The sequence below is a fragment of the Tyto alba genome, unplaced genomic scaffold (genome assembly GCF_018691265.1).
Source record: "Tyto alba isolate M040663 unplaced genomic scaffold, T.alba_DEE_v4.0 Super-Scaffold_45, whole genome shotgun sequence".
Classification (NCBI taxonomy): Eukaryota; Metazoa; Chordata; class Aves; order Strigiformes; family Tytonidae; genus Tyto; species Tyto alba.
Genome location: NW_024881321.1, coordinates 29,206,460 through 29,218,485, shown reverse-complemented (window position 1 = coordinate 29,218,485; position 12,026 = coordinate 29,206,460). Strand labels below are relative to the sequence as shown.

Genomic DNA, 12,026 nt, shown 5'->3' with positions numbered 1-12,026 from the left:
AGAACTACTCCAACAAAACAATGTTTCTGATCATAAAGGAAGGACCTGTTAATGAAGAACCACCTTAATAGGTCCCTCATATAAATATTTATTCACAGAGAAATATGATTCTTTATGCCAACACATTATGAAATTCAGAGCTTAAATGAAGTTTTTGAAATGCACTGAAAATAAATACGTTTAAAGTACATAGTTTAAGGTACTCTTTCTGCATATGTATGTATCTTTCTCTACCTTCCTCTGAATTTTCATTTTATTCCCTGTCCTTTCAATTTCTCCATCTTCGAAGTCACACTTCCATCTGCACAAACCTTGGGCATTTGCGTTGGCTATACAAATAGGGTCCAATGCTGCTGCAACTTGGCAGTTCACATAAAACAACTCTCTCTCAAATGCAAGTGCAGAGTCACACATGTCCCTCAGCAGAGGAGCACCCTACGGTGTCACCACATGCCTTAGGTCTCTTCCAACACCACTGCCAAAGGAGCTTGAAGAACTGTGTTGCTGAGCTGCACTCTCTTGGGGTGATTGATCTTGAGCCATTGATCCTCACCCAATCATCTCAAATTCCATGTTCTCTCCTCTCTCCGCCAGAAATTTAACAAATAAACCCAGTCATGCAGCTACTAACCTTGTCAGTTCCTCCTGCAGCTGAGTGTGGTCAGGTGGGAAGAATTTTACCACAAATTTTACAACAACATGCTTCGGTCCTAGGGGAAATGTCAAAGCAAGTTAGTGAACATCAGTAACATGCTGGCCAAATTTTGTTACACAGAATGATGTACAAGGGATGATTCATGGAACCTGAAGTGCATGCATAAATGCTAACGTCCTGTTCTTTGTTAGTATTCAGGTTATTTAGAGATTGCACAATAAAATTTACACAAAATAAAATAGAACAGTAAGTTGGTCGAGGGATACTCTGCCAAAACTGAGTCTGTTTTTAGTAATTACATTAGTTGATCCAATAAAATATATTATGTGTGCCTATTTTCCTTTCTTCAGAACAGGAGGGAGCTAAAATGCAGTCCTTTTTTCAAGTTCACTAGCAAATTACTATTTCTGTTTTTACAGCAGCACATTTGCTCTGACTCTTACAAGTATGGCCAGTGACAGAAGGACCAATGTCTGTCTCTGTCATGAGAGGGAGAGGTGCCAGAGCATACACTCAGACAGCTATGACCAGAGAAGCACCTAGGAAAACTTAATCTCAATGGCAAAGCTCAATAAATGAAGAACTTTGCTGATATTTGACAGAGAAACAAAATCACCAAAACCTTTCCCTGTTCACTTCTACTTTTCCCAGAGCTGGTGACTATTTACAATTTCCTGTTCTTTCCCACCACCCATTGTAACTTTCCCTGATGGCCCTGTCCCAACTGTCTCCTCCTCTTAGTTCACAGACAGTTCCAAGTTCTGCAGCAACAACTCACAAAGTTGTAATATATTTGCTAGCTCATTCACAGTACTAATGTCTTCCTGTTCTTTTTCTTTTATCCCGATTACTCCTATCTTTCAGCAATGTATGCTTCATTTAATTGTTCTTTTACTGCACTCTTTACTTTTCTCTACAAAATTGTTCTCCCTCCATAGCCACCACTGCCTCTTCTAGCGACTGGCTAAACCTCAGCCTCCTACTGGGTCAGCACTTTCACACGTTCATGTGGCATCATTTCACAGCATGCACAGTACATCTTCTAAGAACAGAACAGAAATAAAAGGTAATAAAAAAAAAAATTGGTGAAGAAAGTTGAGAAGACAAAGATCCCAACTGACAGAGTCCTAATTTATTCAGGTACTCTCAGACTGACAAAATAAATGACAGCAAGGAAGTACTTACTTCTAATCTGTTTCATAACAGGCTTCAAAAGATCAAGCCACACCTGAAAACAAAAGAAGGTGGTGTCATCATCTCTGAACAAACTACTGTTTGCAGAGGAGCATTTTTCATTGCACTACTTAGATTATCGGTTAATTATTTATTTTTTCCAGTGTGGTCATCATGTTCTCCCTAACTATACTCTGTGGGTTTTCTCCCCCAGACTCCGGTAGATACTCAGGAAACAGCACCATGAATGAGGTGTCACTGTGGCACAGCTTTTGAAGCAGTATGAATTCAGAAAGCTTAGAAACAGTGAAGAAATCTCCCCCTCACTTGTCTCAGATACCAACGATCACTGCACATTTAGTCAGGAATCATTCATTTTGTGGAAAGAACAACTGAAACAAGAAGTTCAGAAAAAGACAGTCCTATACTGTCACTGTGGCCCTCACCCTAATTAATCTTGAGAAAGGCAAGCGAAAGGGGCTGGTGCTCACTTTTGAGCTGGGCACACTGGGCAAATGGAGAAATGAGATGGTGGCAACCTCTTGGTTTTGGGGACCCAACAGGAGTCTCACAATGAGGCCTGGGCATAAGTGTGAAGCTCTCTTGTTTGGCTGCATGGAGATAAAGGAGTGTCACCACCACCACCTTGGGGAGGAATGCCCTCTCAGGTCAAGGGTGTGAGGCAGACAACAGTGCAAATAGTGGGTGGGAGGAAGCTTACTTTCAAGCTGTGTAGGATTTTCTCTTTTGTATAAACTTGGGAAGCTCAGGCCTAGGCTTTCTTAATAGGGGGCAGTGTAACTTCTGCATATAGTTTACTTTCATCTGTTCTTTTAACAACCCATTTTTCAGGATGGTGTGTGGGTCTTTCCTTCGGCTTTCCAAAGAGAAGCAGTAGGTGGAAATACAGTTTTCAAAGCCTAAACCCCCATTCTGCAGTCTCAGTCAGTAGGGCCTGGGCAGAATGTTATGGAAAGCCAAAGGACAGTCACGCAATCATGCAAAAGGTAAAAGCCAGATGACTTGCAGGGCCTGGAGAAGGGCGACAGCTCACAGTCCTCAGCTAGTAACTACCTATGCCCAAGATTTGTATTTTGTTATCTCACTAAATTGCACAGAGCCTCCCCTGGAGACATCTGGAATTTGTGGAGGAACATCCTACAACCATCACAAAGGTTAAAGTCATTAAAAACCAAATTAACCGAGTCTTCCTCTAGAAAAAAAGTATGTATTGAAATGAACACATCTTCGACCTTTATTCATTTTAGATTAAGCAGAGTCTGAAAGATACTCATAATATCCATTTTAGAAAATCACCTGAGCAGCCAGACAGGAATAGGCCTGCTATAACTGTTGCTATAACTGCTCTAATGCTGTTTGCTATTTTCATCATTACCAATATGAGTGCTTCCAATTATCAAAGACCTCACATTCCTGCCCTTTCACACCCACTAATGTTTCTCAATGGAATTCATTTTATGTTTTCTCAGCCTATTAAAGTTTTGTGGGGTGCTTTTTTTTTGTTGTTTTGTTGTTTTTTTGTTTTTTTTCAGAAGGGCTAAAGAAACTTGGTTATCCAAGAATAGGAACACAGTGTTTATCACATGTTAAACAGGTTCTGACACTTTTTGGCATTTCAGTAACTTAAAAGTGTTTTGTTTCAGAAAGTTGGCATGTACGTAAATCTGCAATGAAGGTCAGGAACTTTGCCAAGCTTAGTGGGGAAAAAAAAAATCATCTTGAATATGAAACAGTTTACAAGAATCAGTTTACAAGAATATGGGAGTAATATATTTTACTTGACACCGAAACAAAAAAAAAAATCTCTCTCATTCTCCAGAGGGAGTTTATGATACATCATGAGCACACCAGTGCATCATTCCTTTCTCTACTTTCCCAATCATCCTACAAGCAAGTTACAACATCCTTGACCACACTGCTGGATACTAGAAATTCATGTATTAAACGAGTGTAGGGAGAAAGGTGGGGTGAAATGAAGACCTTACCACTATCACCAAACCCAAGGAATCAAAACTTATGCATCATGTAACTACCAAACTGTATTTAAACACAGACTGGTTTATAAACTGGAAATGAAAAATAATGCGAGGATTCAATTAAGACCCATGTTTTCAATTTTCTCCGGAACTACAAAGGCTAGATTATTTATTTTTTAAACAAAGTCTGGCATTCCATGACAGTGACCGGATTTCAGCAGCTGGAGAATTGGGGCAGACATCAAGTGTGATGAAACTCCGTGAAACCCCAGGCTTGGCAACAGTGCCTCGTTTCTCATTGTCCTAGCAGGAAGTGCAGCCCTCAGACCCTCCACATTCATCTCCCACGCAGATCTTGTCTGCTACAGGCACGGCATGCTTGAATGTATACAGCTGCCAGGCATCTTGACATACAGCCGTCAATATGTCAGATATGAAGTCTGGAGCCTTACATGTTAAAACAAACACAGCTGAACTGTGAATATAGGACTTCATGTACGTATGATTACATCCAAACAAATATGCTCTAAATATTTATTTTTCCTTTTACATTGCATTCTACATTGGAAAAACAACTAATTCTCTTCAGATGATATGAATGTAAAATACACATGTATGTTTTATTTCTCAGACACACCATTAACTGCAAATTTTTATTTGTACAATGCTTAAGTTCTACATTATGGCCATTATGAAGCTCAGAAATTTTTAAATCCCACAGGAACACTCATCTCAACTGCATCATATAAACTGGTTACTATAATTTAAGTGTAAATATTACTCTCCGAGTGCTGCTCCGCATCAAGCAATGATTCATAACCAAATTTCCTGCTTTGGAGTTTCTGTGAGTTGTTTTTAGGTGGTTAAAAGTGTTACTTCCACTGAATCTCACCATTTTTGGGGCACAGCTGACTAGATGTGGGCAAGATTTAGGGATCTCCCCTTCTTTCAGAAACAAAGATTGGAACAACCAGCAGGAACACAGACTAGTTCTCTCAGACACTTGGCAAATATTTCCTTTTGCAAGAGTAGGGGCCAGGTGAGTCACTGTGCTTGATGCATGGAGGCATTTTCCTTCAGGTCAAACTGGCAATAGCCTTAGGGCATTTTCTCCACCTTCCTCTTCATCAGAGCCCTGGCTCCCCCACTGCGATCGTCTGGACATATTTCCAGCCAGCCAACTCCTGCCACTGTGAGGGCCTCAGGCACTGGCAGCACCTCAATCTCTCCTGTGTTCTGCCTCAAGCAAATAAACCATTTTGTTTTCACAAGACTCAAAACTGTTAGTTTACTTCAGGTCTCTGAGAAAAATACAGAGGGTCATCTATTTGAAACTTAATGACCTGTGAAGTAGAGAAGGTCGATCAAATGACCTTCTCTATTTTCTACAGAACTAAAAAGCAACTGTATATACACAAAAGACATTAGGATTTGTTTCAGCTTTACATACATACATCAGGAATGTCAGCATGTCATTATGCACATAGCTACACGGACCCTCTGTTGTAATAGTACTGTACAGTTGCACTTCTCTGAAGGGTTATGTTAAGCTCTCAAGTTTCCTAAAGCATTAGCCAAGGATATCTGGCAGAATATGAAACTTTTTAGTAAACTGTGTTTCATGTAAATCCAGGCATAAACTGTGAAGTGGATCACTTTTAAAGATCGATGACCGTTTTTTAAAAATTCCTCTTTAATTATAGTTAGTCTAAAACATTATGACCACTAGTGTTCAGTTTTAATGTCTATGTAAGCCTGCACTAAGGCATGACAACAGTTACTGCAGCAGCAGATGAATCCTCTTTTGTTTCTTTTATTAAGAGATATTGCTCCTTACAGAAATTTCATATAGATGGACAGAAAACAGATTGTTTTTCCAATTGCCCAAAGTCATCTCCCTTTAGGTCAGCCAGGCTACTGGTGCAGAATTCACTGAACAGGCAAGAAATCCAGTATACACCAGAATGTACTGGTCAGACAATCCAGATAACTAGCACACATGCCAGTAGGTCACACAGTAAGTCTAAAGTAAAACAAAATTCAGAAATAAAGTCATTAAGGGCTGAGAAGTCATTAGCCTTTGGCTTTCTCTGCTACATGATACTGTTTCCACATCAGAGAAGTATTAGTGCAACCCCTGAATGTTGCCAGCAGCTGCTTTCAGCGTCCAAAGTGTCAGGACCAGGACACCTGCCTGTGCCACACAGCTCCCCATACAGGACTTTCATCAATTTATTTGGGTTTTTTGGTTTTGCTTTCCTCTTTATTAATCTTGTATTTTATCTATCAATTTTCTTGCCCCATGATGCTTTTTATGGAACTGTGTCACAATCATTGCAACCTCTCTGTCTGCAGAGAAAGACTATTTCTGCTTTCCAAATTAAGCAGGACTGTGAAAGGAGAGTTGGGACTCTGCAACAGTCCAGCTTTTGGCTTCTCCACTGCAACTGATAAAGATAAAATGCTTTTCCAACTTGCGTCTGAATTGGCTGTTACTTTCAACACAGATGAAATCTGACAGGAGTAATCAGGTTTTAAAACCATTTCTTCAACTCCAGCAGGCAAGAACGATTTTTTATAATAGTCCTCTTTTCTTTTGGAGATTGAAGATTAAATATAAGTAAGGAGAAGAAGAAGAAAATGCAGCGTGCATGTACCGTCTGAAAATTAATCCTTTTACATACCATCATCTTTTTATGATCCGGAAATTCAAGGCCAAAATAGTCGCCTTCAACAAGGTTCAGGTGGTTGCAAACAGCATCATGCAAAACCTTCCCTGGAGCTCTTTGCTGTAAGAAGAAAACAAAGCCAAGGGTTACAAAGATGCTTTTAATTAGTGGCAGAAAAATTATTATGCTAAGAAATTGTCCAGCAAACAACACTGTTAAAACCGTTTACAAAATCAGTGGATATTCCAACCATACCCACAGGGCAGATGACAATAATTACACTAGTTTTAAAGCTTCAGAAAACATCCATCCCACCCTGGATGGTAGCTCAGAATCCATCTTCAGTGCATTTTTATTTTTGAGGGAAAAATACAAGGCAGAAGAGGGGGACTTGGGATATAGTTTTCTTATGTCTGCCAAGGCTAATTTCTACTATGAATTTCACAAGATCGCTATTTCATCTCACGGACCTTCAAGCCATGTCAGGTGGTGCTATGTGCATATGCATACAACATACTAAAATGAAAACATTCACCAACAGACCTGTCATACAGAACAGAAGGGTCTGAGGGTTTGCTGGACTCTGCCTGGCAGGCAACAGGCTCAAGTCCTGGGTTCTGACTCTGTACCAGCTTATCCCGAGCCTCCTGCTGTGAGGCACTAGTGCAGGTCAAGGCCAGCCCGTGCTACCCTAACAGAGCTGTTGAGTAATTTGGAGGACCCAAGAGCAAGTATTTCCTTCCACACATTGAAAGTCTTCCCTCTATAAAGACCAGATGTTCTAGCCCAATATTAGCTCCCAGAGCTGCAGCTTTGATGATTGTAAGGATTCTTCTCATCAGCACGTCAGTGAAATCCACACCTGCAGCAAATACTGTAAATTACAGCTCACCAGCAAGTCTTCAGCAAAAAGCACTGTTTCTGTATAAAAAGGGCAATCACTGAAATCAAGTATTTTTGTTCCTTGGACAAATGCACCTATTTTAACTCAAGAGGCCCTGCAACATAGATCTCCACTCACTTCAGAATAAATAATAATCCATTAAACTGCACAAACACCCCTGGTACATGAAACCCATCGCACCCTGGACAAGTACACTCGCACTCAATCTACAGATTGGCCCCTTCCCTTTCTGCCCAGTAAATAATTACTAGAGGAAAATAAAGCAGCAGTAACCAAGCAAAGAAAAGCAAACCATTAAAGGTGGGCACTCTGGCTGACCTTGCTCAAACCTGAGCCTGAGACCATGTGCTGGAATCTCCAGGCAGTGCCCGTACCAACAGGACACTCGCAAGTGAGAGCTGCTCAATCCCACCTCCTTCCACGTGTCATTACACATTTTGGTTTCTGCTTCACTGGGATACCAAAAAACAAATCTCCATGTCATTTCCACCTAGGGTGATACCTGGTTTTCAGCCACAACCCAAAGTACACAGCATCTTTCCAAATACAAATTGTTAAAAGACAAATTATGTATTAGACAAATGATTTGTCTAATACAAATTGTGAAGGGTAAATATCCAGTAGCAAGGCTTACACCAGAGAAATTAAAAGGATGACATTTTTCTAGGGAAGACATAGGATATATGCGCCTCCACAGTGGCGCGGTCACCCTGGTGATGCAGGTCATGATGACCAAATCCTTCTGTGCTGGCTGGTTTTGAAAGTCAGAAGAAAAAAGCCAAGCTCACCTCCCTGAGAACTTGCTGAGCAGGTTTTTACCCAACATACTCCCAAGTGCCTCTAACAAACCCATGCCACCAGGAAGCAATGTCCGCTTAGATTATTTTATTAACTGTTTGTTAATGTTAGCTGTAGCAAACATTAGCCTTATGAATACTGTCAGAAAACACATCAAGAACAATTGCAGATAGAAGTACTAATTTTTAAAGCATTCCTCAAAACCAACTTTGCAGTAATAATTTATACCAAAATGCCAAAAAAGAGGATACAAAGAAGGCGAGGAAAAAAGACATCTATTTTTCTAGACAGAGCACTTTTGATCTGATGTAACGCCATCCAAAATATGTCTCAAGTGCAAATGTATTTGAATACATTCACTTCACATTCTCCAGCTTCATTAAACCAAAAGCATTTCCAATGACCACCACCCAGCCTGCCACCAGCCATCGCGTCTTGTATGTCAGTTCTATCAGAAAGCTTCCCATATTTTCCACTCCATCTATCGCTGTATACAGGCACATGCAAACATACACCATCTCTTAATGAAAGAGCTTCCCAGTAACTGCATTTTGTTGGAGGCAACAGAATAATATTAAAAAGACATTATTGAGTGCCATAATGATACTAGTTTACTGCTCCAAAAATACACCTACAAATGATTTAGAAACTTCAGACAAATGTTCACGGTCCCAGACTAGTCTCAGGACTCCACAGTTTGGCTGGGGCTGCTAGAGAGGGTAAGGACATGTTTATCAGCCACTCTTGCAGCAAGAGGCAGAGGGTATTTGCTTTCATCCTCATGCACAACCAGAAAAATGTAAATGCGCCTGTGCATATGTATGTATATGTCTTAGAGTACCTGATGGACTCCAGTCTGATAAAGACCAAACTTCCATTGTTCCTCCCGGGAAAAAAAGGCATCTCTGGGAACATGGAGATTTTTGACCAACAGGAAAAAAGGCAGAGAGCCCACCTGCATTACCAGACTGCCCAAGGTTAGCTGAGGACAGCAAGCCTGCCTGATCTCAGACCATGAGTAAAAGCATCTGATTAAAACCTGCTGAGTGGTTTCATTAAGTTTTTTTTTCTTACAGGCATTTAGACAATGGAACGGCAGTCTTGTAGCATTTATATGACTTGGAATTTTCTCTGGAGTGTGCCTCGGTAACATGAAATGCCTCTTACTCAAGTATTTGTAAATAAGATTATTATTCTAAACTCATTTTAGCTTTGATCAGTCTACCTCAAAATAAAATCTGACAGTTTATTCAAAAGAAACACTGTGTGTATAAAATCTGCCAAGATTTAGAGACTGATGACACTCCAGTCTTGCAGGACCAGAAGGAGAACAACAACAATCCAAAAAGCCAGAACTCTCAGGTCTCAGAGACATGTTGATTCAGTGCAGTTCCATGACATCCCTACTAAAAAATTTAAACACGATAAATTAAAATCTCAGTCCGCTGGGTATGGAAGCAAACCAGCAGTCAGTCAGGGCACAGTAAACACGAGCTGACAGAGGAAGCATTCAGGAATGAGTGCGCCACACCAATGACATCGTCTGTAGCCAACAGTCATGTCTCACTTGAACATGGTTACAAGGGCTGTGGGACAACACAAGTTTTCCACAGAATTTGGAAGGTGTTTTCCAGCCATCAGGTGTGGCCCTGCTGCCACGCATCAGGTAACAAGAACAAGTACTAGGCAAGCTTCATTGGCTCCTGTCCCACAGCCTTGCAGCTGCACCCATGTCCCATGAGCCGGAGCCTGGCCGCTTTCCCTGCTCCATGTCCGCACTGGTTTGATCCATGGGGCCCCATGAGCCCCCCAAAACAGCTACATGTACAGGTAGGGTTGCAAGGTGGGGAAAGGCTGCACAATAGCCTATGCTATAGGGTGGCCTTCCCCTGCTACAGTGAGAAAGCACAGGCCCATTACATGGCCATCACGAAAGCCTCATACACTGGAATGAGGGAAGGCCATCGGTGTGACCAAACACGGAGGACCCAGGTAAGGAGAGCCAGGAGACCTATCTCCTGCCCTTCCTGAGCATCACTGAACAAAAGCTCACAACAGAGGGGCAAAGAACTGACCCAAAGGTGAAGATCAAAAGAGGAGGATGAGGCATGCAAAGTGGGACATGGACATGGAAGCTCCCACGATGAAGGCTGGTGACAAGGCTATACCTCCAGATCATTCGCTTCCACAGATGCCACACTAAGGCACTGAGGGAAAGGGAACAGGAGGGTACAGTATGGTGGTGGAACACAACTGTGGGAAGGTCACATACACCCAGGAGCTGGGAAGCAGCTGCCGTGGTGGCAGCCCCCTGCTCCCGTCTCCACTGACGGCCAGATTCTTGTATAATCAATGAAGAAATACTGCAGATCCAGAGGGCAATTCTGCAATTCTTCCTACCCCAGAACAGCCACCTGAGCACATTGGCAATGAACTTTTCTTTAGCGTTGCAGATGTACTCTTTTAGCCTTGATGACAAGGAGTCCAGACACCTGTGTTGCAGGGTTCACTTTAGATGAGGTGAATCCCAGCCGCGCTGACAGCAGGGAATTACTATTATTCTCTTGAGGTGGTATTTAGTTACACCAAAATAACATTATAAATTTATTGCAGTGAAAAGCTCACTGATTTCTAGCCACGCATCCTTATTGCTTAATGCATTTTGAACTGGCCTTTCATTTAGCTCTGTGAAATCACATTTTAAAAGTCACTTTACATTTTCAGGGAACGTCAGGCTGCTAAGTTCTAAATTATGAATAATGTGCATCACTGTATTTAGCTGCAAGCTATGAAGGTACCCAGTCAAAGTAGCCTGCTTTACGTATTATGCATTCAACATTTTCTGTCTGCTCATTATTTCAGTCCTACTCAATTCATCCTCCCTCTACTCCCATCAAAATCCAAAATAGTATGTTGCTTACGACCTTCCAATGGTGAATATTTTAATAGGTTCAACGATTCTTTCATGTTCTAGCAATTGTCAATCATTTAAAAAAATCTCCCTCTACAAATGTGTTTTGACCACTCTCTGGCACAGATGGCAATATAGATGTTTTAAAAAAAAGGAAGTGCATAGCACTATCTGGAAGATATCCAGGACTTTAAAAGAAGTGGGTTTGGACACAATCCCCCACCTCTCAGTTAATGTAGTAATTATTTCACTATCTATCTACCACCAAAAAAAAAAAAAAAAGTGTCTGCTTGGGATCAAACAGTGATTTTGGCTTTTTTTTATCTGTCCAGCCAACTAATGTCAGATCCCAGATTGAACAGATCTTTGATTGAAAGGCATTTGTTCGTTTGTTTGTTTTTACATTGATGAGCAGTAATACCACGTTAAAAAAAAAAAAAAAAAAAAACAAACAAACCAACACCAAAACCAAAACCAAAATAAGCCGTTTCTTCAGAAAATCTGAGAAATACAAGTCCCATCAGTGTTTTGGTCAAAGTAAGAGTTAGCTTCATATGGAAGGATGGACTACTTTGTTTTCCTTCTCATCTTCCTCAGAACTGCTGCAAATGGATCAGAAAGTTTGTCTGTTTATTTTTTTAAATTAAACTTGCTTGTGCATTAGTAACAGCTGATGAGGACAGGAAATAATTCCTTTATGTTCATTTAAAAGGAAAAGGTACCTTGATCATTCACACCTGCCACAATATAAAGGTTTCTTCCACTAATGCCCTGTCCCTATCACATTCTGGGTGCTCAAAAATGAAATGTGACAATTTGGTCAAGCTAAATATTTTAAAAATCCTTAAATATTATATTGTACAAAGTTCAAAATGTCTTTTTGTTCTTTAGTGGGTAATCGTCCAGAAAACCCCTTGTA

General features: G+C 40.8%; 1 protein-coding gene across 4 annotated transcripts in view; it reads right to left on the bottom strand.

Annotated features, from left to right (window-relative positions):
- The window catches only part of FARP1 (FERM, ARH/RhoGEF and pleckstrin domain protein 1), a 216,426-nt gene that overhangs the window by 61,446 nt on the left and 142,954 nt on the right, over positions 1 to 12,026 (bottom strand). For all 4 annotated transcript variants that reach the window (XM_032997135.2, XM_032997138.2, XM_032997136.2 and 1 more), the window contains exons 3-5: positions 6,510 to 6,614; positions 1,841 to 1,883; positions 632 to 710 (exon numbers count right to left, since the gene is read on the bottom strand). In XM_032997135.2, coding sequence (XP_032853026.1) covers positions 632 to 710; positions 1,841 to 1,883; positions 6,510 to 6,614 — 227 coding nt within the window. The remainder of the gene's footprint in view (positions 1 to 631; positions 711 to 1,840; positions 1,884 to 6,509; positions 6,615 to 12,026) is intronic.